The following is a 26,063-nucleotide window of genomic DNA, read 5'->3' as shown; positions in this document are numbered from 1 at the left end:
ACACATTTGTGTATTTAAGACACAAATTTATGTATTTATGTCCTATAGTTAGGACATTAAACAAGGAACAAGGCTATGGCTGTGTAGCGAGGAGCCACTACGTCTAGAAAGATAAGTCAGGAAACATGATTACATGTGTATTTCAGACATGAAGATATGAAATAAGGAACAAAGCAATTGAGTTTAGTTCTGCTTCATCATATGTGTAGCTTGATATTAAATTTAATACACAGAAAATTTGTTTTTTCATTTAAAACCTTAATGGTTTGAGAAGTAATAATAATACCAAAAATAGAAAATATGTTTCTTATACTTTAGTAAAGAAATCCACAGCTTATAATCGTATTATGTGAAAAACATACATGTATTGAATTAAAACCTTCTTTAACCCTATGTAACTTGTGGAACTGCAGTGTGTTTCTCACAAACATTTTACAGAGTTACAATAAATATTTAATAAAGCAACTTTATTATGCAAGTGCAATAAAATCTTTGTCATTTGGCATCTTCACATGCTGAAAGCTCTTGAAACTCAAACTTTCATTATCTTAAAATAGAAATGTTTATTGTAGCTTAGCACTGCTGCTGTGGTTTCAGGTTCCTTCCCACTGGCAAGCTTCAGTTGTTAGCCACCTGTACTGTGATTCATTAATATTTAAGTTACTTTTTTTGTGATCTGCAAAACATGAACCTTAAACTGACAAGCTTTCACCAGGATATTTAATTGGTGAGTACATTGCAATTAGACTTTTGGAGATAAATCAACTTAAAAACTATGGTTGGATCTTATTTTCTTGGCAATATTTTTTAAGGTGATTTATCTCCAAAAGCCTAATTTTTTTATTTATCACCTTTGCATTTTCCTACATATTTATTACAATATATCATATTACTTCATTTAAAATACTGTACTTATAAATGTTTTTTACAAAATTTATTATTGTTTAAAACTGTTATTGTTATAGATGATGTAGAGATACTGTACATTAAACATTAACAAGATGTCAAAACTCTTCCTGTAAAGCAACACCAAATCATTTTGTGGACAACCAACGTAGTGTGAAACAAAGTAGTCTTATCGAGGCACATTCCCAAGTATTTGCTTATGTAAGTCTTAAATTTCTTGTCTTTTTTTAACAGAAGTTATTCAAATGTAAAAATGGAAATGCACTAGGTTAGATACTAAAATGTAAATGCAAACAAACAAAAATTCACAAGACAAACATGAGCTAACTGCTTCACATGATTGTAACTTCAATGGTTGTTTACACTAAGTTCTCCCACATTGGTTAATTGACTGCTACATTGTTAGATAGGGTCTAAAGAGCATTGTAGAGAAATAAAATCAAAAGCAAGCCATTGTCAAAAGTTTAGAAACCCGAGGCTGCATTAGAATAAATAATTGTGTGTTACAATCCACAGTAGATATGATGGTAATAAAACCTAGGGAAACTTTAATTTGACAAAACGTTTTGGGCCTAAACCCTTCTTCAAGTGATGTTTTACAAAATTTAAATATAAAGAGCATCTTTGAATATCACTATGAAAAAGCAACAATAGGAGAATGTGCAAAACATTGTTTAAAGTGTGATGTAACAATACTGGCAAATCAAATGATGCAAGTGAAAGAGAAGCAGGAAAAGGTGTCAAGAAATACAAAGCTGATATGCAAGGGGTAATAGTGGGAAAAGTTGGAGGATTTCAAAAATAAAGTTAAAAAAAGTGGAGAAATTGTACCTTGAGTATAAATAAGGCATTGTTCTTCATGTCCACATAAATAACAGTCTGTTGGTGAAAATTTAAAATAACAAGTTTGGGATGTGACAAGTCATGTTATATCATGACTGAAAAGTGCCTTGAGATTGGCAATTCAAGATTATGATTTAATGTGTCATCGCGTTTGTGAAATCTGTCACTGATTTTGTGACCAGTACTGTTTCATCACGCTTTGAACCATGTTTCGCATGTTCTCCTATTGTTTGATCAATTTCTTTGACATCATTTCCTAAGACTGCAACACCAGTTTTAAATCCTTAAAATTTTCCAGAATCTTTGAAGAGTTTGTATGACCAAGTATAACTATTCTTTATAAATCAAATTGAAATCCAAAAATGTACTTTTACTTACATTAAACATTTGCTTATCATTTTCAAGGTGGTAAAACTGCAAGTGCCCAGGTTTTCCATTTAGAACCAGGGCATTAGTACGTGGATCATGAAGAAGACCAGTAGACAGTGGGCTTTCCATTTGTTTAACACCAGGAAGATGTTTTCCAACAATACCTCCGATGTAGATTAAATTTTTTTTTTTTTAGCCATCAACTTAGTGAATCCACAGAACAGGATAGTACAGGTGTATCAAGGTTTGACTCTTGGTCATCCTAAATTCAATGTATTGGATGTTTTGAAATATTTTGTACTTCAAATTTATTCTTTTCCAGATTTTGTAGGTACTATACTTTCATAATGAATGATAGCTGAAAAACAAAATGCAACTTTGTAGCACAATCTAGCACATATAGTTTAAGTAATTCATTAAATGTTTCCAATGACATGCCTTTATTTATAAACAAAATGCTTAAGTCTTTTACAACACAAAGGAACAGGTGGTTTTAGGGTCAACATGCCTTGGTATGCCACGAAGGAATCAAACTCAAGTAGGAGAAATAGACTACTACAAAAATAACTAGATATATTCATCAACAGCAACAACAAAAGAAAGAAAGACTATTGGTTATAAGTGCTTCAAGAAGAAGCTGATAATAATGAAACATTCGAGTGATGAAGAATGGAATGCAAAGATCAGTGAAAGTTAGTTATCAAATGCATATGGTACTACCATGTGTCAGGCCATTTAGAAACATTAAGTTTACAGCACTCTTTCTGACAAACTGACATTTTCATTGTATTATCCCTTTCAATGATGTATGCTTAGTAAGTTACTTATTAAAAGCAAGAAGGAAAATCCTAGACTAGCATATATATTATGTTTTATTAATCTGTAGGTTTGGAATAACAACAAAAAAGCATGATTTAAGACCCCTGTGACAGCAACCTGATGAAATGAGAACTGTAGCATAAAGAAAACAGAATTTCAAACAATCGTTGAAATTCATTATGCAAACAATAAAATCTGTTAAATCACAACCTATTAAGTATATTTAAAGGCATAAAACGTCTTAACAAAATGTTTTATACACATCAAAAGATCAGCTATATGTCAATAGATACAAGTAAAGAGAAACTCATTGAAATAATTCATTACAATCTGCAATTCTTAAATATTTTAATTCACACAACAAAACAACTTATGCTTACATAGCACTCAATATTGATGATTTCCATGACTACATTTTACAAGTCCTCCTTCCTCTCCTCCCACACCAAAAATAATAATGAATAAATTAAACTCTGAAGATTGAAATCTCCACTATTAAATGAAGAATTAAATTTGATTTTCAGTTGGGGGGGTACAATCATGAAGAAATCCAACTAAATAAAGTAAGAATGAAACCCAAATGGCTTAATTAAACATATGAAAAGAAATGGGCAATTCTGTGAAACTAAATAAAACTATTGAGAAAGGAAAAAGTTTTGACTAGAATTACTCCTATACAGTATGTATAAATTCATGTAAATAAACATGTCAAAGATTCATGATAGTCAGTTTGTAAATCATGTACAAGTCAACCAATGTAAAAATGTAGGAAACAGCGAGAACAAAATCAACTATCAGTCTATATTCAGAAGAACAGCTAACAGCTCTAGTAAACATGGCAAATGATAAACGAATAGAGTAGCACCTAAGTCCGAAATATTATAAACTTGTTCAAAACTAGTAGGTCTCAGTCAATCTGACAGTTAATAATTCAAATTGGGACACTCAAGAACAAATACAATTTCTAAAATCAGCAAACATGAAGAAACAAACTGTCGAAAAGCATATGAAAACTGTTGATGAAAATAAAGACAAATAAATGGAGGAAGAAACACAAGCTTAAGAAGTTGATTACAAAATAAAAATTGTCCGAAACAAATCGTAAAAATACTTTACTTTGGTAACTGGTCTAATTTTATGAACACTACAAGGCATGTGCGTGTCTATATACACACACTACAAAACATATATATATAAATAAGGGTCTTGTAGCATTCGTAACAAACCAAAAACAAGCAAGTTATTCCCTTCATGCTCTAACTTTTATACATCCATTAATATTATTATAGCACATTAAAAACAATGACAGCATAAAGGAAAGTGATTACTAAAACAAATTTTACTCATATACATCCACTCTGGACAAAACCTGATTTATGTATTTAAAATGTGGTGTTAATAAAATGTCACCAGTAATATGGAGAAACTGCTTTTCACAGAATTAAATGTACTTATTATTCAAATATCAAAATACCAGTAAATTCTTTGCTCATAACAACTTCAGTCTATTATTTGTTTCTAATTAGTTGCTTTCATAATTTGGAAAGGCATGCAAACTTTCTAAAACTCTGTTACAAAAGAAAAAAAAACAAATTATTACTAATGCCAATATTTTCTGGTTACCAGCTCCCAGAAAGCACAGAATTAGGTAGATTTTCTATATTAAATCCAAGAACTTCATACTCAACTGAACTTACCATTATCCAGATGGGATGTTGCAACATAACTATTAGTTGGTGCCACTGCAACATGGCAGATAGGCAGACCCATACGAGGTAAAAAATATCGATTATCAGAACCAAGTTTCCATTTCACAAGAACACATTCTCCTCCACCACTGTACAAATAAGTTCCTAAACAGCACAATAATGTAAAGATTTGTTAATACTCAAATGTTTTAAGCAAAAAAAAAATCTTTGAAGCAAATTTGAAAAAACAACAACAAACACTTTAACAAATGTCCATTTAATATAACACACAAACATTACTATTGTATATGCTAAAAGCAAATGGATACTATCCTTGAATTCTTTTATGAATATTAACTTTTAAGTACTATGTAATAAAACAAAGACATATTCTGTGTTACAATATTCATTACAGAAAATAAAATTGCATACATTCAAAAGACATTTAAAAATTTACAATTTTGTTAAATTAATTTCAGAAGCTGGTGTTGGTTCTTATTCAAATTAATTAATAGATTGTTGAGAAAATTAAATTTAATATAATGTTTTGTTAACTCTCAACTAACAGAGTGGGGTCAGAAAGACCCACATCAATTTTTCAAGTCAATATTCCAACACAGCTACAGCTGTTCTCTACTTGATATTTTCTGTACTCCATCCTCAGTCAGTTCTTGACTATTGACCAGATGTGCCATTACAGTTGGAATCATTTGCTTGTCATTTTCACCCCCACCTTATTATAAAGATAATATTTTTGAAGTTTATTGCACATGGGTCATTTTGACCCACCCTACCACTTATGATACAAATATTTTACCTAAAACGTTGCGGGTTACAATATACAATGCACTATTTTCACACACTCAAATGCGCTGGATACGTAAAATGATTAGATGAGAATGTGTGACATGAGACACCACAAGGTAGTATAACCAGTTCACTCTGTAGTATGGTTACTTATATTGTCAATGTGCTCGCTGGTTTGTTTCACTGATTAAAATTGTCTCTTTCTATTGCAAAAATGGTATACCGTGTTGTGTGATTGTTATAACTGCACACCACTAGGCTTATTTTTTGGTAAAAAATTAACAAAATCACTGTGTTTGAAGAGACTTTCAAAATATGAATCCAGTACAAGGTAAGAAATTAGGCATTTATCTGTTGTTTATGACAAAGATCACAAAATATAATCTTAAAATAAATGTAAAATTTAGAACTATTTATTAGCTAGTCTCATAAAACCTGTTTACAACTTTCTTGTGCACAAAATATGGTATACTGACTTAAAGGGTTCTTTCTAAGTACTGGATGAACTTCATTTTCAACAATAAAACAATATATATATTTCTGTAATTAATTTCTCCAGTTCCTCTGATTCTTTCAATGTTATTAAGATCAAATTCATAACCATTTTTAATCAGAGAACTATAAGTAAATTACAAAAAAATAAAAGGTATTTCAAGATGATCTCACTGAAACATATAGATTGATCTGAACTTCCAAGTATTTTTTTCTCCATCTATTGAGAGATTATTTGTGTATTATACTGTACATAATGTTAGGCCATCTTTGGAAAAACCAGATCAAGTAAGTAGAATTAACTTAAGCTTTGTAACTTCTAATGTTTTAAGTAAGTTACACATTTTGTATTTGTTGATGATAATGTAAAACTATTTATTTGGAATATATATATGCTTTTGGAAAATACAGTCCCACTGTCTCAAAATAAGACAAAGAAGCAAAATTATTTAAATATCCTTTAACTCTTTCCACATGGGCTCGGTCAATTTGACTGACTACGTGAACCTTTATGCACTCGTATAGTCTTTATAAATTTGATACTAGTAACTTCTGACATAGTGTATATCTTCAAAAAATTTGGCAGTCTTTCAGTAAACATTATAAGCCTTTCACATAAAAAATATCATATTTTTTAGTGAAGTATTTTTAATAAATTAAAAAAAAAAAGATTTGTTTATGAATATATTGAGTATTTGTATTGAATAGTCCATGTGCAAAGTGATTTTCATGTTAAGATTTAAAATACTTTTCTTCATTTTAAAAATCTTAAATTTCATTTGTGTACTCTCTATAACCTCCTAAGTAAATTTCAAATGTTTGTTTTTAATAAAACTTTATATTTTATCCGTCATAATGAGTAAATTTACATTTAATTTCATAGTTGCTTGGTAGGGGGGATACCTAGAGAAGATGTGTCACATTTGTCACACTTCAGGATTTTTTAAATATTGCCTTATAAAATTAAGAACTTAAAACTTATATACTATTAGAATATGGATTATTAGCCAAGATTTTATGCTATACTAATTGGTATACCTTAAACAAAAAGTAGTTTAATAAAATTTCTAATGTAAGACATTAAAACCTTGTGTCATGCACAGTAAAGGATACCCAGGGCAAGAGGGTTAACGTGACAACTACAAGACTATCTTTTACATAAAAAGGGATATACTATAACAAAATATCAGAAAAATTTTACCATGAAAGCATTGAATTATCTCCTAAAAACAAGAAATTCATATTGTCAAAATGTTGTGGGACTGAAATTTTTATTCTTCTGATTATCTATACTTCTGTACTTAACATCATTCTAACAAATAAAAAAGGTACCTTTCTTATTAATATTTGTTTTGTACTGACTGATACAATTTCAGTATTAAAAAACAATACTTCTTTCAAACTGTCAAAAACTTTCTTAACTTAAAACAAAATGACATCAATATTTAAGACGTATATGTAGAAAAATAGGTAAATAAATTTAAAAAATTGAAGTTACCTTCTGCTGAAAATTCAAGATCTGCTACTAAGAGTGTGTGCCAATGATAGATTGAACGAGTTGGATGGTTACTTTTGATAAAATTTGCCCTAAAAACAAAACGGGAAATATGATTCTTAATAAATGATTGTGGATCACACACACACACTGAAAACTTGTAACCTTAATAGCATCTGCAAATCAATCTTCACCACTAATCAACAAGAGAAAGCAGATACTTTACAGCTTCATTTACACACATATATAAAACAATATGAGAAAATGAATTAACATTGTTAATACACCAAAACAACACATATTTTTATGTTGAATTTTATTCATCTCTCTTATAGATGTAATATTTCATAAGGTTTTGTCTGAAGTGTTATGGAATTAGTATTAGGTACAATGACATAAGTATCCTACAAACTTCGTGAATGATAATATATTACAATGATAATGTAATCTGTTCTTCTTTATGCAAGTTATGTAGTAACCACGGACAAATAGAATATGGAGATAATGCCATAATATTTCAAAAACAAAGTGACAAATAATGGAACACAAAGAAAGAGAAACCTGTACTTTTGTGGAGGGTTATACATGAAAATGTAATACTACAAAAGGTTATAAAGTTTGTTATTACAAAATAAAATGGTGATTTGTAATGAAAAATCTTTACATAAATTCATTTTAACTTTGAGTAAAAATTCATTTTAGAGATGAAACACAAATTACCAATGCTTAGTGGTGGAAAAAACAGTAACATAAAAGCCTAATCTGCTTGTTTTGAAATTTTCTGGGAATACAGTTGAGTTCTGCATAATTCAGAAATGTACTTTAGAATAGGAAATTACATCATAAACATCTTCAGCATTTACTGCAACCAAGTGTTGGGATCATTGAGCGCATTTCTTTCTATTTACATACATAAAAAAGTGAACTGATCCAGACTTGAATTTCAGTGGTAACAGAATGTCTACTTTCTAGAAAAAACACTATTCCATGACTGTTTACCAAGAGAAAATAAAATTGCTCATTAAAGTTAACATGCTCCAAATGATAAAAGATAGTGCTATGGATAGAGGATGTATCATTCTGTGTTGAATCTTTGATAATTCTTTCACTATAAATTTATCTTAAGCACAAAATGTCAAGTAAAGATTTATGCTATTTTTATTTTAAGAGCAATACTGGGATAAGTTTTCAATTAGATGATGGTGATTATTAATGTTTTTATTGTTTTTACTTGAGCATGCTTAACATCTATCACTGTACAATAGAAGGAAACATTACTGATTAAAAACATCTAGACACGCATATCAAATAATGATAATAATTTGTGAAATAAAAAAGTACTAAATATTAATTTAATCAAAAACTACATTAACAGTAATAACTATGACAGAAATAAATTTTTCTGTACTCTGACACATTCTAATTTTAAAATATAAAAAAATCAGCTGGTAATCTAAATGATATAATGAAAAAAGTATTCAAAGTATCAACAGTAATTCAGACTGATGTACTTGTACATGTTAATCACAACAATGGACTAGTTAGATCTAATAATATCATGCTGGGTACAAAGTTTAGACGTTAGATGAATAAAATTTAATTCTTAAGTACTCGAACTTAAAGTACAGTAAAATTATCTAAAATATAATGTTTTCAAAATTTATGATTTAAATTTCTCAGTTAATCTCAATTTTATTTCGGATTTCTGTGTAAAAACTAGCAAGAGTTGAAAACCTTGAATTCCCACTAATTCTTACTAAATACATATATTTTAAAAATACATTATTTATTAAGATACCATTGATGTATTACACCACATGTGAAATAAGTACGTCTGCTAACACTCAGTGAATATTCAAGTTAAATATTTCAAAGATTTTCAAAATTACCTAGCCTTACTACATATTTATAAGAAAAATACTGCTACTTGTTGATAAGTTCATAAATAGTAATCTGAAGCTTCTAATAACTGTTCTATATTACACAGTTTTGAATTATCACATTTCTTGCTCAACATACCAAACTATTATCTTCCCCATATCATCACCTGTTGCTATAAAGCCTCGAGAAGGATGACAAGCTATACAAGTTAATCTGACATTTCCAGCTTTGTGACTGAAATAAAAATAAAACAAGTTAGAATCACATCTTCAATTGCTCTTATTTCCCTCAAATTCTCAAGTTAAAGTATTTCATAAGATATGTGTTCACACACATAAAACTTTAAATGACAATTGTGAAATATGTACCATTAAAGAGGCCAATGTAAAATGAATTTCACTAACTCTTTCTGATGTATGATACCCTAAATGAAAATTCTGAAAACAAATAAAAGAAAAAAGACAAGGAAAATAAACAACTTCATAAAGATAGTTCCTAAAAACTTATATTTTAATTAAAAACATTTAGTGAAACACAGAAGAAATTAAGATGCTACACAAAGAATCTAATTTGTTTAGTTATATACAAAAACAACTATGTGTGGAAAAAAAAGGCTGCAAAAATTCAAGCAGAAATATCTAATGAAACATTGATCCAAAAGACACCAATCTCAGAATCAGGAAGAGAATTTAACATTACAAAATTACCAAATTTCTAAGTACTTAAAGTTTAGGAACAGGAAGAAAGAAAAAATATGAGTCCTTGCAGATAAAAAATACAGTGGCATCTTGTAGATCAGAGAGAGAAATATTTAGGTAACAAAAAAATCAACACTAAATTGCAAAAAGAATAATATGAGTACAAAAGGAGATAAATCTTAAGTTCAGAAAATTCAATGGTCTTCTAAGCAGCTCCTAAGAAAGTGAAAAAAAAAAAGATATCCCAGTGATTTTTAATACCAAGAATTCTTCAGAACAGACTACCGTTATATTTATTTTTAGGAAGTGAATGAAGAATATGCAAAACAGAATAAATGCCTGTCTTGTTGCCATAATTATTTTGATGTTGAATTTCACAAAAAGCTACTCAAGGATTAACTGTACTTGTTTTTGCAATACTGCAAGTGATAGACTATATGGAAGAAAACTAGTTAACATCACCCATTGCTAAGTCTTGGACTACTACTGCCTTACTGAATAATGAGATTTGATTATCACTCTAATGGCCCATGTGGACCATGTTGTTATTTTTTGGAACTTTAAGTCCACAATCTGACATGCTATAGGCAGATGTTTCTTCAAATGGTTCAAAAACTTACATTCAGATGAGATATAAAGAAAGCATTCAAATTATACTAGATGATGTCGAACAACTATTTGTAGACTTCCTTATCACAAAACGATTAACGTACCCTGAAAATGAATCTAAAAATAAAGAGGAACAGGAAAAAAAAAAGAGAGTTGAGAAATTGGAAATATGATACATTTAGCCCTACTAGTAAAAAAAATTAATTAATCTTACATTAATTATGCTTATTTCACTGACTGCACAAAAGAATGAAAACACAAAAAAAGTCCTACATTTCAATATTGATACAATTCAAATTATTTTCAATCCGTGTAAATATCAGCAAGTCTGTGTTACAAAATATAAAACTACTATATACTTAACATGCTATAAAAGTAATTAAATATATTGATGATGATCCACAAATACGATATGTATCACAAAGTTACTAAAATCAAGCAGTCAGAGATCAAACAACTTTACTTAAAAGGAAATAATGTATATTTTACTCCAAAAATGCATTACATGAGATACCTAATTCAGAGATATTCAACAGGCACTATTAGGTCATATTCAAAAATCATCTTCACACAATTAAAATATGATAGTAGCAAACAGATAAAAATAAAATATTACTTACATTGAAACTGAGCTTACAAAAGAAATTAATTAATGAAAGAATAATAACAAAAGATAAGTCCAACACAAAGTTACTATCACTTCATTGTGGAATATTTCTAAATAAAAAGTGGATTTTTATTGTTTTTGTTGATGTTATTTCAAGGAAAAAATTATTTTTCCAAAATGTTGCTTTCTGTTAATATGTTAAAAATATTTCTATTATGAGACAAATAAACAACATAAATATATTTCTATTATGAGACGAGTAAACGACATAAAAAGATTTCTATTATGAGACGAGTAAACAAAAATATTTCTATTATGAGATGAGTAAACAAAAATATTTCTTATTATGAGACGAGTAAACAAAAATATTTCTTATTATGAGACGAGTAAAGAAAAATATTTCTTATTATGAGACGAGTAAACAACATAAATATATTTCTATTATGAGACGAGTAAACAAAAATATTTCTATTATGAAACGAGTAAACAAAAATATTTCTATTATGAAACGAGTAAACAACAAATATATTGCACTAATTGCTATTCAAGATAAAATATTCTTAAAATCAGTGACATTATAAATAATTGTAGCAGATATATTACATGACATTAAACACACAATAAAAGGTTATGAATATGAAATGTTTTCTGAAGCTTTTGATTGGTTCTTGCTTTGATTACTATATACACTATCAAATTTACAAGATTAGTGAAACTGTTGTAATTGTAGTAAGATATACAAGGCTTAGAAATTTTTGTTTTAATACTTATTGATATTCATTCATTATATAAAAACTGAACACAAACTATGAACAATTTCTTCAATCATACTCATGAGGAATTTGAGGAGGAACATCAGGCACTTTTGTGTATATCGAAAATTATTATACAGCATATGTATAAATATCAAGTTGTTTCAATTATTCATTCTTCTGAAAAATGTTTTAGTTTCTTTTCTACTTATTGTCTAATTTATTTAATCATATTAGTTCCTTTTTACTTAGTTTTCTTAGAAAAGCAAAATTTTTTACAATTCTATCCTTATTAATTTCTAAGTTTTTGTAAAAATTAATTTTTTAGATATTCCACATAAATTCTAAACAAATTTATGTACTCTCTCAATGTTCTATAAAGCTAAATAGTTTTCTTATTATTAGATTTCTAGAACTTATGCTCAGAAATTAGTTTTTATTTTAGAAATACAAAATGATACAAAAGGGTGTTGAATTTTTATAATGCAGAATACTGGTATCAAAGTACAATTAGTTTTTATTTTAGAAATACAAAATGATACAAAAGGGTGTTGAATTTTTATAATGCAGAATACTGGTATCAAAGTACAATTAAGAATGGCATAACTTATTAGAAGCAAGCACACAAAAAAAATCTGGTATTTCATGTTTCACATGTTACAAAAAGTATTGGTATTTATTTTAACAAGTAACATTTCAAAAGAAAAATATATTAAAACCAGTGTTTACTACTCTCAGAATAAACTATTGTAAAGTGCATCAAATAGTACTTTTCAACCAAGTTGTTGATAATTCTGATTAATGACATATAAAACAATCTCCTCTCAATAAATTTGGATGGATTTAAATATTTATTTTCCAAATTAACACTACAGTGAAAAATTTGTGTAATACTGATATCAATTAAATTACAATTAAAATCATATCACTAAGATTTTTTTATTTTCATAACAAAATATATTCTAATCATTTTCACAACTACATACAATATAAAATAACACAGTTTTATGTACTAGTCCTAAAGAAGCTGCAAAGGCAAAACATTGGTTAAAATAAAAATTCTCTTATAATAATCAGGTGTAAAAGTTGTTTTTTAAATTTCTTATTAAAATGTGTAAACTGATATACTTTAGTCCTATAATACATAATACTGAATAAAACAATTTTATTGAAAATCCTAATAATTTTCTAATATTGTAAAAGGAATGTACAAGTAATTAAACAAAAAATTATTCAAACAAACTAACATGATTTAGTTATTTACTTATCAGAAAGATTAAATGTGACAACTCAAAATCATTTGAACTTACATATTAAAATTTTTACTTTTCAGGTCAAAAATACGAAGTTCATTTTCATAAATACCTGCAACAAACTGACCCTAAATGGGAAAAAAAGTAAATAAATGTGAGCAAATTAGTAGAGAAAATTTTAAAACAGCATTATCTGGTAAGAGTATAATCTGAGCAAAAAATAAATTAGACTTGATACACTTTAAACGTGCATAGTTTGTAATGAAAATTATGACAAACTAAAAGTATGCAAACAATGGATTATGTTACTAGTATTAAGCACAGCAATCAAGAAGTAAATCAACTAGACATCAATAATTATTGTTCATTTTTAAAACAAGTGGTCAGCTTGTTTCCTTTATGTCTTCACCTTTTCTCCAAAGGCTACACAATTCTGCTGAGGGTAAACAGGTTGAAGAATGAATCGTGTTCTTGTCTGGACGTCCTTTGACACTGACAGAAGCTGATATACATCTGTAACGAAACAAAAACTTCCATTCTGCAGCAAAAAAACATTAATTTAATTACAGGTTTCATTATACATCTACTTATCTAATAAATGATAACTGAAATTAATGATTGATTCAAACTTTATTAGTATCCTGCAAGTTATATACCATAGTGTACATGTATTGAAAATAATTTAATTTCAAACCATGTTGTACTTTTTCAAGATATACTTAAGATATAAATCTGAACTTTAGATAATCCCTGGCCTTTTTCTTTTAATACTCTTTCCTCATTTTACTGTAAAAGTAAATTCCTCATCCTAAGATGTATATACTACATACAGCAACTTTTTTTCCCACATATATTTAATGCAACAAATACATTTTCAAAAACTTCAAATCTTAACCACAACCTCCATAAGCTTCTTATAATAACAGCATTGACTCATTCACTAATATATTTATTACTTGCTTTTAAAGGTTAAAAATTTTAACCAAAGGTTATCAAATAAATATGCCAAAACATACACACACCAACCTTTTCCTTCAACCTGTGTGATAACATACCAAGGTTGACTAGAATGAGGGGCGTAAAAAGCTTTTACTGAATGCTTCAAAGTCAATCTGTACACCTGAGAATATAAATTACAAATTAAGGAAGAAAAAAAAAAGGTTACAAAATGGTATGCTTAAGTATGACATCATAGACTAAGGAAGTAGAAATATAAATGTGAGATATCATGACAAGTAATTTCAATAGCATGCTCGGATGTTGATTCATATAAAATGTTGATTATAATAATTGTAATAAAATTAAATCTGCTTAGTTTTTCCAAAGTGATTTAGTTCAAGATATGACATTTATCAAACTCATAACAATATTTAATTATTTGCATTTCTATTCAAAAATCTAACCTAAAGACATGAAATTTGGATAATTAAAGAAACACAGTGTTGAAAAAATTATTTCACTTCTTTAGCCTCAAACACTGAAAAGGTATGAAATTCTCCAAATGAATATTTTCTGATAATTGAAGAAACACAAAGTTAAAAAACAACAACTTTCTCTTCCAGTGATGTAACTCAAAGGTAATTTCTTTAGACTTAAATACTGCCAAATGGTTAGATATCTAAATTGCTTAAAAGCTATGAAAATGGACAGTTCATACATTCAGACTAATAAGATCAGAACTGATTAACAGGTATACCCATCACCACAGACTTGTATATTGGGAAATAAAAACTAAAACTGAACAGTGTGAATACCTTCTTTGTCAACTTAGGTTCTTTAATATTTGAGTAAATTCTGTAATATCATCAAATTATCACACATTTAAACCTTAAGGTATGCACTGCCTGCAATGAACTATACTTGAAATTTAAAAAAAAAAATTAAATTTAGTTGTTAATTTTTCATTTACTCAAGCCTTATGTTTTTTAATTTTTTCTCTTTAGTAAATATTTCAATTTCAATAAAGTGATGATAGAAATCACATTTTACAGAAATACAAGTAATCATGACACCATGGTCTAGAAGAAGTTTCAGTGAATATGATGAAAACATCTTTCACATTTGGAAGTTTTAATTGCATTACCTTGATGGCTGTCCCATCAACATAATCCCACTGAATAATGACACCACTTTCATCACAGCTGAGTATCTAAAACAAACAATTTGCTCAGTATAAATTAGGCTTTTACAAAAACATTTTTTAATAACTCTCTAGTAGCTATATTATCAACCTATCATTAAATACTGATATTTAAGACAAATGTTTAATAGTACTATACTTTAATAAGTTTTCACGAAAAATCAAAAATTAAATTTTTTGTTAATTTATTTCACAAGACAAAAAATTATGTTTTCAATATGAAGAGGAATGCAACTGTACAAGTAATTATATGCATTTATCTAAATATTTATATGCGGTACATCATGTGTTTTCCTTAGAAATTAACAATAGATACATATAGGGTGTCTGAAATTGTGTGGCATACTACAAATCTAAAACACAAGACGGCAGTAACAGTTACAAACTTATAGTTTACGATGGATGAAGGACAAACTTGTGCAGTTTTTTGCCACAAATCATTTGCTATCAGTATACACCTCTAAATGTGCTCCATATGTGGCCCTCAAGAATTGAATTGATACTGGATTTCTATCCATGTGTTCACCAGCACATTGGGTATAATAGCAATTATTGAACTGATAATTCATTCATGTAGTGTACTCAGATCTGTCACCTCTGTCTGTAGATGATGTCCTTCACATATCCCCATGGTGATATCTGGTGACTGTGTCAGTCGAGGGATTAGTCCAATGCAGCTCCTTTCTTGTGTAACACACCCTGACTCTTGATACTGTCACTGCCACTTCTTGATTGAATTCTACATTGGTGAATCTTTTTCCTTACAACCCATGATATTATCTTTTCACCAGAATAGGCAATTTTAATCTCTGCTAGCCACAGGATGTACATAACCTTCTCTGGAATTGCCATCATGTTTGTTAGTAGTGTATTTAGTGATAAGGATGTATTATACATAATTACACTCGTTATTACAAAAAAAAAGCTGCATACATGTGACCTTCATCTACCACAAACTGTAAGTTCATAACTGTTGTCTTGATGTGATTTAAGTTGTAATATGCAACATAATTTTCAGACATGCTGTATATTTTAAATATTATTAACTCACCTGTACATGGTTCGTAGGATTAATCTGAAGTGAAACAACAAGAAGTTTGTGTCCTTTAAGAGTTCTAATGCATTCTCCACTTAAAGTACTAAATACTTTAACAACATTTCCGGAAGGTACAAGTAAATATCTGTAAATAATTATAACAGCACTGTAGTGAACACTTATACAATATGATTAATTATTCAGGTGTATAAGAATTATCAAAATTGAAAATAATTTCTGAAGGATTTTGGAAAAAATATATAATGTACAGCAGGCCTTTACAAATATTTTCAGATCCAGGTCCCAGGTCCGATATAGAAAAGTTATGAAATATATTTTGAGTCAGTTGTGTGGTTATGGTATGAGACGTACAGTTTTACACTAAAAAACAAAGGATTTATTATTAAATTTATTATATAACATATATTAAAGTTAAACTTCAATATGTGCAATTATTAAAATAGTAGGCTAAATAACAATAACTTAGGTGGATTCTTGCAATGAATTAAAGTAAAGTAAAAATAATCACCGTGGTTTCGACATGCCAAGCAGGTTGTTTCAGAATAGGTCTAATTTACTCATCACTGCAATACTGTACAACAATAAGCAAAATAAAATGGGAGAAAATATTAGACTCCACAATGAAATTTGTAGATGCCATGGCAACTTTGCACCCAGAATTTACCAAGGCCTGGTGTACAGAAAACAAGGGATTATTTGGTCCCTCAAGGCTGTCCTTGCACACTCACCTTTGAGAAAACTACTAATTTAATCCCACCACTTATTTTTTAAGAAATCACCAATTCCCTTCTTAAATTCTTGTAAAGTGCCACTTCCACCAATGCTATGGCAAATTATCCTGTTCAAAAAATAAAACCTTCTGAACCGAAGCCTAGCTTTCCTTTTCCAAATCTTAAACCTGTGTCCTTTCATCCTGTTGTCATCAGAACATAGTGCAAATAAAGTAGAAACCTTAATCCACTTTAATAGATCACCTCTTATCCTTCTTTTTTGAAAAGAAAACAGGTTAAGAAGACTTAACATACCCCTATATGATAACCTTTCTATCTCCAGAATCATCTTAATAGCCAAATATGCATGTGGCTGGTCCATTGTACAGAACCCGAATAGAAGGAATGTTGACTACAATTCTGAATTTACTGTGTATCCACATGGAATGAGGCAAGCTTTTTTTACAAAATTCTTGTATTCAAGGTATGTCTGTGAATTGATGACATCAATCTTATTCAGAATCTAACAATGAGGAGCAAAAATGGATGTTAATGTGAAGAATAAAACACTTGTTTATTGTACAGTTTGCAAATTGAACATGCATAACCTCTAGAGCCTCTGAAATGTGTGTATATAGCTTTTTTTTCAGTGTTCTTGTATATTGTACCAAGTATTTATTCTCCTCTACTATGAATGGTCACGTTTTAACACTTTGTTTTCAAGAGAAAACAATTTCAAAGATCTTAAACTGTCCTCATATGAGAATCTTTCCATCCCAGATATCATACATGTAGCTGTCCTCTGAGCCTTTTCATATAAATCAATGTCCTTCTTAATATAAGGACCCCAAGAATGAAAACAATATTTTGAAAGAGCCAAAATCAATAACCTATATAAAGAAATGATAATCTCTTTATAGCCTTATATTCATGAATTCTGTAAATACTATCCAACATCCTACTTGTCACACTGCTCAGATGGCTTAAGAGACTATTCAATCAAAACATCAAGAGCATTTTCTTCCACAACACTGTTTAGGTTATTTTCATCAAAATTATACCTAAAATTTAAATTATTATAACTCACATGTATTACTCTGCATTTATTATAGTTAAAAGTCACCTGCCAGTTATTTGCCCAATTCACAAAATGACCTAAATTCTTTTTATAAAGTATCCTCTTCCTCCTCACGGCCAGCAAAACCCAGGACCTTAATATTATCAGCAAATTATTGACCATTCCTCTGACTATGCCACTTGTGACAGAAATCACATCTGACTAAACTCCATTTATTACAACCTTCTGCTTTCTTCCCTTCAGCCATTTTTCAATCCAATGAGCTAACTTGTCTCCAACACAAAATAAATAGTTTTTAAGAACCCTTTTAAATGACACCTTGTCCAATGGTTCCTGAAGATCTAGACATACTGAACCCACACTCTTACCCTCATCAACATAAGTAACAACCTCTTTAAAAAATGTCAAGAGATTATTAAGGCATGATATTCCCTAGTGAAATCATGTTGACTATCCAATTAAACTTTTAAAAAAATTTAATGACTTTGGCACCTATTATCACTATCAGACTATTAAAAAAAAAGTTCCCACCACTGATGTAAGATTAATATGCCTATAGATCTATAGGCAGTTTTTAGTTACCTGATCAATTTCTATACTTTTCTTAAAAAAGGGAATAGCATTAGCCAACTTCCAATTCTCTGGCACCTGCCCACTGCTCAAGGACTTCTAAAAAATATCAGCAAACGACTCACAAATCTAATCCTTAACCTCCTTCAAAATCCTTAGTGAAATACAATATGATCTAGGAATCTTTTAATTTCTTAAACATCTCAAGCAGGCTCAAAATTAATGTAATAAATTTGTTCATCACTTACATTTCCCTCTACTCTAAAAAAATGTTAAGGATGAAGAATACTGCTTACATCTTCATTAATAAAAACTGAAGAAAAAGTTAAATTTAGTGACCCAGTCATTAATAACTATGACAAATCTTTAATCGTCCCTCAAAAGGTCCTTTCCCATCCTAACAGTACCATTCTGTTTAATTTATGGTATTTGAAATCTTCACTATTGTAATAATCAAATATTACTCTTACAATTCATCTTAAATTATAATAATATATTTTGTACATTGTATTACATTTAACGGAAAACATGTCTAACATGTAACTATATATCAAACATTACTATTACAATACTACAAAATTTGTTTAATACTAATAGTAATAGGGCGTCCTAACTACATATAATTAGGCCTAGTGTTAATATCATTTTCAGTTTTAGCATTACTGCGTTTAATAAACTGATAATGTAATACTATTGCATTTTAAATCCACTTACTTTGCATCGTATGAAAATAAAGGTTTAAATCGCACCAAACTAGCACCAGCTTTCAACCTTACAGAAGGTTTTTTTGTTGGTTTATTTTTAATTTCTTTAACTATACTTGTGGTTACACTTTCCTCATGTTCCATGGAAGCCGCCATAGTGGGTTAAAAGATTTTCGTCATAAACTATTGACCAATCATTCATTGTTATACTGATGACGAATATATGTATAACACCACCACATGTCATAAAGTGAAACCAATCTTTATTTTGTGAATAAGTATTAAAATTAATTACGAATACATATTTTATTATAGGTATATCATTCCGTTTTGCTTCGGCTTTACGTACCCAACTATAAACATGAACTACTGTTTAATTCGATAGAAGTAAATATATTAAAGTATGTCAAAAATACCTTCGCGTATAACATCCATTCTTTTTACAACTGAAAAGTGAGTAATTTTATACAAAACATGTTGTTTGAACAAGGGTAATTTTAGACGTCACCTATCAGGAAACATAAAAAGGGATTTTTAATATATATATATATATATATATATATACAAAATATTATTGTGATATCCTTAAAACAACACTGGGTAAAAATACATTAAAGAAAGTTAAACAATTTCTGACTTACATTTTGTAAAAAGCTCAAATGCAACTTTTAAAATATTAAATAAGATAAATTATTTTTTCCTTAAATAAAAAATTATAACAAAAAAGCTGTAAAGAGTAAACTCCTCCCCAAAGGCCCCCCAGTGGTACAGCGGTATGTCTGTGGACTTACAACGCTAGAATCCGGGTTTCGATACCCGTGGTGGGCAGAGCACAGATAGCCCATTGTGTAGCTTTGTGCTTAATTACAAACAAACAAACAAACAAAAAACCTTCCCAAAGACTCTCTTAATTTCCAGTAATGGCAGTCATCGTGGATACAGTTCAGAGAGCATAACACCAAATACATAGTAGCTGCATGTTAACACGTCTAGCAGCAACTCGTTGATGGTGTGGAGATATTTATTGGCGAGTGTGTCATTAGAATTTGTGATGCTGCGGCTTACTAGGACAAAATCCCGTGGACATTTGTCTAGCTTTTTGTTGGTGTTATTGGGCCCAATTTCATTTCAACGAGTGATAATACTTGTCTTCAACCCGAATAAAACCCAAAAGCATACTTAGAACGGCAAATTATTGTAAAGTAGTCTGGGTAGATTTTTATTTTGACCTAATACCCATAGAACACATGCGCTATCAGTTCCAAGTATGATTTTTTTGTTTATGTTATATACCAGTTGCACCGGATCAACAGGAAAATGCATTGATGAAGAAATTAGAACGCATTTCTTAGGCCTCCATCCAAAGAATCAAAGAGGGTATGCAGTTACACTGTACAGATGTTGAATACGTCCTGTTCAAAGGACTTTGGACCCTTATCACGTTGTGCAGTACACTTCGCTACATTCAGTCACACTCTACCTTAAAACCGCACATCTAGAAAATAGCCCTTCAGCGTAGTTTCTGTTGCAACAGGCTCTGTCGCAGAATTATTATGCTTTAAGCACACCCGTGTCATCTGCATTCCTTCCATAAGCTATTTAGTGTGCGAAGACTACGGTTTCCAAGCGCAAGTTTCAACTGTCCGGCAACTTTATCGGTATGTCTTCGTGTGGAATAGCATGAATAACCATTTAATTTTCCAGCCACTTGAAGTATGCGATGGTGAACAAATACTTTGTGGAAAGTACATATATGGTGTACACATAACATGGGGGATCTTTCTTTATTATATTGTGTATGTAGCCTGTGGCATGTGCATTGACCTTTATGTTTGTGGATTCTCACCTATTACGCAACGTAACACTTTGTTTATCATTGCTGGGGTACGACTTGTTACATATCTCTTTTTTGATCAATATTTCCTTGCTTTACAAAGCCATTACATGTAAGGGATATCCCTGTCTTGGATATTATATATCCCCGATCTTAAGACATCTTTATGATCTGACTGTATAAATATTTTGCGTCGTAAGGGCTATTAAATACAGTTCCTAAAAGCAATCAACTTCCGGTGGCATCATACTACATACTAAGGGCAAACAAAGTATACTGTACATATAGTTCTGATTTATATCGATCCACAGTGACTTTATATCGGTTATGGTTGTCACGTGATTTGCATTTTCGAAATCGTTTTAATACAGCGTACTGAAATTGTTTGAAGGTCTGTGTTGGCCGCTCGAGATGGATATATTCTATACTAAGATGAACAAAATATTTTGAAAACAATGGCGTTAAAGTTAATTTCCAGAATGACGGAAAGGGAGCGCTGCGGAGCAGTTCAATATTCACAGGTTGATGCGTTATATGTTGATATTTTTCAAAGATTGCGATTTATAATTCAGCTACTTGTAACATATTCTAATAATGTGTTGATCACTAACTTATTTTGTCCAGTATATAAAGCTGTCATTTTTGAATAAGAAATAATATTTTAAGTATAATTCATTAAAATGGATTTCATTAGAATTTCACGCATATAATTTGAATAAAACTGTTTAAATCTGAATAAAATATTACAGGAGAAATGCTAAATACGAATATCTGAGCATAAGAATTTTATTTGCAAGTGTCTACTTTGTACTTAAATTTTGTTCAATGGAAACAGAAAAAAAAATTCTGACATCACATTCGTATTGCTATTAGGATATTAGTTAACCATATACATGTTGTATAACTATGTATGAAATGTACGATTTCTTTACAACGCCAGAAACAAGGTTTCGATACCGTGGTGGGCAGAGCACAGATAGCCCATTCTGTAGCTCTGTGCTTAACTACAAACAAACAACTAAACGTATGCGTCTCAATTTTACATTTTTTATAACTTCTGATGTGTAGTTATTTGAATATTACAGTAGATATCAGCCGTTTTAGCTTATTAACAGAGATAACACAGATATAAGGTTCATTTAAGACGACTGAAAAGGAATATAAGAGTATATGTTATCTATCAATGCTAATTTTTTATTCCTCATAATTTTTACTTCTCTTACAAAAAATCAGAAAAAAGGTAATACGACTATTTTCTGTAAATCTATCTATCCGATAAAAAGAAGCGTATATATACATATAGTATTAAAATACAGAAATGAATGTTAATGTGCGTACTTTCTGTAGAGCTTTTCTAGTATGCTAAGTTCTACAGTTGTTCTTAAGTTTATTAAACTGCATATACAAACCTGTGTGCCAAATAAGCCATAATTTAGAAGCTGAGAACAGATACCTATTGATGAATAGATGTTTACGTTTAGTTTTATGTAGATGTTTAATCTCCACCATATAGAGCCATAAACAAATTAACTGTGATATTTCTAGAATTTTCAAACGAAAAAAAAAACTTGAGTGAAATTACGAATTAACTTTAAATAGTTTAGTAAATTAAAAATGTTTGCTGTTTTATTATAGAGGAAGAAGAATCGTATGAATTTAGTGATCAGGCGGAGACTCAACTGCACGTTATGTTAATTAACTCAGACGACGAAATACAATATCTCACGAAAAACAAAATTAACAAAAGGAAAATATGAATATTACAAAGAGAACATAAAATGAGTAAAGAAAAACGATGATGAGATATAAAATAACAGAAAGATAGAGATAATAACGAGTTATTTATCAAAAGATGAAATTGTAAAGCGAACAAAATCATAGTCAGGAAAAATACTAAAATATAAATAGTAAAATGTTTGTTTAATATAAAAGAGCTCAAATCACTGAGATTTGTGAATAACTGTAAAAATACGAAATGGGAGATTTCAATTGGAAGAAGGTAATGCAACCTAAAATATATTAATAAATATGTATTTCATCACAAAACGTGTCACTATATGGTAGAAAACTAGAAAGAACTGGAAAGGAACGCGTCCACAGTTATTATAGAACAAAAACGTGGCATTTTCTAAGGCTGCAACTTCAGTAAATTAATTGTTTATTGTGTGGTTATTTAATGCATCAAGATAATTTTAGCACGATAGGCTCATTCATGCGGTATTGAAGGTAAAATTAAAGACACGGAAAGCCAAACAGCCTAAATACATATTCCTTATAAGGAAAATTCTTTTATCTCTACCAGCCAATACATATAATCGTCTTTCAAGGTGAAACAGTAAGACTACATTACCAGGAGTTAACTGCAGATGCTAAACAAACCTAACGGATTGATGACGTATACCACTTCACAGTACTAAAAGTAAGTGGAGTCAGAGAAGCACTTTTTATAAAAAAATGTTTAGATAACCAATGGATTACTTACTGCCTCGATATTAATTTCTGCATTTTGTAGTGTCGCACTACATGATTGAGCAATAAGCTAATGTTGGGAGCTGTAAAGTATGTAAGACAGTGTGAGAAAGAGTGGGAATGAAATATAATCTAAATAGTTTATTAATATTGAAATAATATTAAATATTAGAGCAATCTAAAATCTACAAAGTGTTTAAAATAAAGTAAGGAAAAAGTTAAAACGGCATAAAATTGAGTTAAACAACACTAATCTTGGCCACAGTGTGTCCCACGGTAGAAGTGGACAATAAGTCACTTCTGGACGTATGCATGTATGCGTGAAAAGGTTATATAAGTAAAATAACGAAGCAAGAGTAGAAACTGATGAATCGTAACAACATTTTACACATTAAGAAAAGAGTAAAACAAACAAACAAATGTTGAACAATAAAGAATAACAATAACAAAGCATTTAAAAGATAAATATATTTTTTGGATTGTTCATCTGAAACAAATGAAACTTTCATAGCCAGAGAAATGAGAACTACATATCTTATTATGGCAAAAGTACTACCAGAAAGTGTTATTAAGCCCGTAAGAATGGAATATGCTCAACAGCTTGGACTAATTAAAAACTACAACTAAAATACAACTATAACGAATACATTTCCTCTGAATGGTAAGACAACACAATGCACTTGCAAAGTTGAAATGCTCGTAATCACAATATGTTAACCAAGTTTCTTCAGTACAGGTTTTCAAGCTTTCTCAATTGACAAAGTTTTCTTTCTTAATTTATATTTGGAAGAAATGCCTTAAATAACAATGGCTCGTATTAGAATGACTTTTAAGTGATCTTTTCACAGTTATTCTGGTCACTTGGGTATAAAAATTGAAAGTATCATATTCTTCGGTTTTTGCAGTTAGTTTTAAAATACAATTTTGAGAGATCGTGTAAGTCGATTTAATTAAGAAGTGTGGACAAACTTGACCTAAGTTGAACACAATTTTAGACCTACAGATTTTCATTATGTGTGTGTGCTTTAAGCTAACTCAGTCTTATATTAGTGTGTTTATTTCTTTGAATAATCTATTGAGCCCTCCAGTGGCACAGTCTGCGGATTTACAACATTAGAAACCGGGTTTCGATACCCGTAGTGGGCAGAGCACAGATAGCCCATTGTGTAGCTTTGTACTTAAGTACAAACAAACAGACAAATAATATTTTGGATTATAATTTGAAATCTAATGTCATTTTTCTGCAGTCTCCTATCCCTGAACTGTGTTAATAATCCTTACCCTCATTATGATTTGTAGATGACTCGTATGAAATTGACAAAAAAAATGCACTTCACCAAATTAACCTAGTTAACACCATAAAAGTAGTTGTTCCTACACCAAATTAACTTCATTAACACCATAAAAGTCGTTGTTCTTACACCAAAATTAACCTAATTAACACCATAAAAGTCGTTGTTCCTACACCAAATTAACCTAATTGACATCATAAAAGTCGTTGTTCTTACACCAAAATTAACCTAATTAACACCACAAAAGTCGTTGTTCCTACACCAAATTAACCTAATTGACACCATAAAAGTCGTTGTTTCTACACCAAATTAACCTAATTAACACCATAAATGTCGTTGTTCCTACACCAAATTATCCTAATTAACACCATAAATGTCGTTGTTCCTATACCAAATTATCCTAATTAACACCATAAATGTCGTTGTTCCTACACCAAATTAACCTAATTAACACCATAAAAGTAATTGTTTCTACAATTTGATAACGTAAATAGTCTCAACCCCTACTGTTCCTACACCAAATTAACCTAATTAACACCATAAAAGTAATTGTTCCTACAATTTGATAACGTAAATAGTCTCAACCCCTACTGTTCCAGTCAGCCTGTTGAGCCCTTGCATTAGATAAAAGCATTTTTCAATACTGGATATAGCAGATAACGTAAGGTTTTTTAAGTAAGGTAACTTTATTTTACGATTATTCTATTTTTCCTTAATCTTCCCTAACAATGCGTGCAAATCCAATGTTTCTTAATTTTATGTATCGTTCTGGATAATTTTATCGAAGGTGTGACGAATAGTAATCTTTTGACAGAAACTTACTGAAGAAAATGGTTACTTTAGATCTGACAGAAACTTACTGAAGAAAATGGGTACTTTAGATCTGACAGAAACTAACTGAAGAAAATGGTTACTTTAGATCTGACAGAAACTTACTGAAGAAAATGGGTACTTTAGATCTGACAGAAACTTAACTGAAGAAAATGGTTA

General features: G+C 29.8%; 1 protein-coding gene across 1 annotated transcript in view; it reads right to left on the bottom strand.

The window, feature by feature from the left end:
- The window catches only part of LOC106463156 (WD repeat-containing protein 75-like), a 46,577-nt gene extending 26,944 nt beyond the window's left edge, over positions 1-19,633 (bottom strand). Inside the window, exons 1-10 of the mRNA XM_013923152.2 lie at positions 19,489-19,633; positions 16,411-16,540; positions 15,303-15,368; positions 14,246-14,339; positions 13,629-13,732; positions 13,277-13,347; positions 9,439-9,534; positions 7,423-7,511; positions 4,635-4,790; positions 2,128-2,294 (exon numbers count right to left, since the gene is read on the bottom strand). Coding sequence (XP_013778606.1) covers positions 2,128-2,294; positions 4,635-4,790; positions 7,423-7,511; positions 9,439-9,534; positions 13,277-13,347; positions 13,629-13,732; positions 14,246-14,339; positions 15,303-15,368; positions 16,411-16,540; positions 19,489-19,622 — 1,107 coding nt within the window. The 5' untranslated portion in view covers positions 19,623-19,633. The remainder of the gene's footprint in view (positions 1-2,127; positions 2,295-4,634; positions 4,791-7,422; positions 7,512-9,438; positions 9,535-13,276; positions 13,348-13,628; positions 13,733-14,245; positions 14,340-15,302; positions 15,369-16,410; positions 16,541-19,488) is intronic.
- Between the last annotated feature and the right edge of the window lie 6,430 nt (positions 19,634-26,063).

Source organism: Limulus polyphemus, unplaced genomic scaffold (assembly GCF_000517525.1).
Source record: "Limulus polyphemus unplaced genomic scaffold, Limulus_polyphemus-2.1.2 Scaffold1338, whole genome shotgun sequence".
NCBI lineage: Eukaryota > Metazoa > Arthropoda > Merostomata > Xiphosura > Limulidae > Limulus > Limulus polyphemus.
The sequence above is the reverse complement of the archived record's forward strand: the minus strand, read 5'-3'. Positions and strand labels throughout refer to the sequence as shown.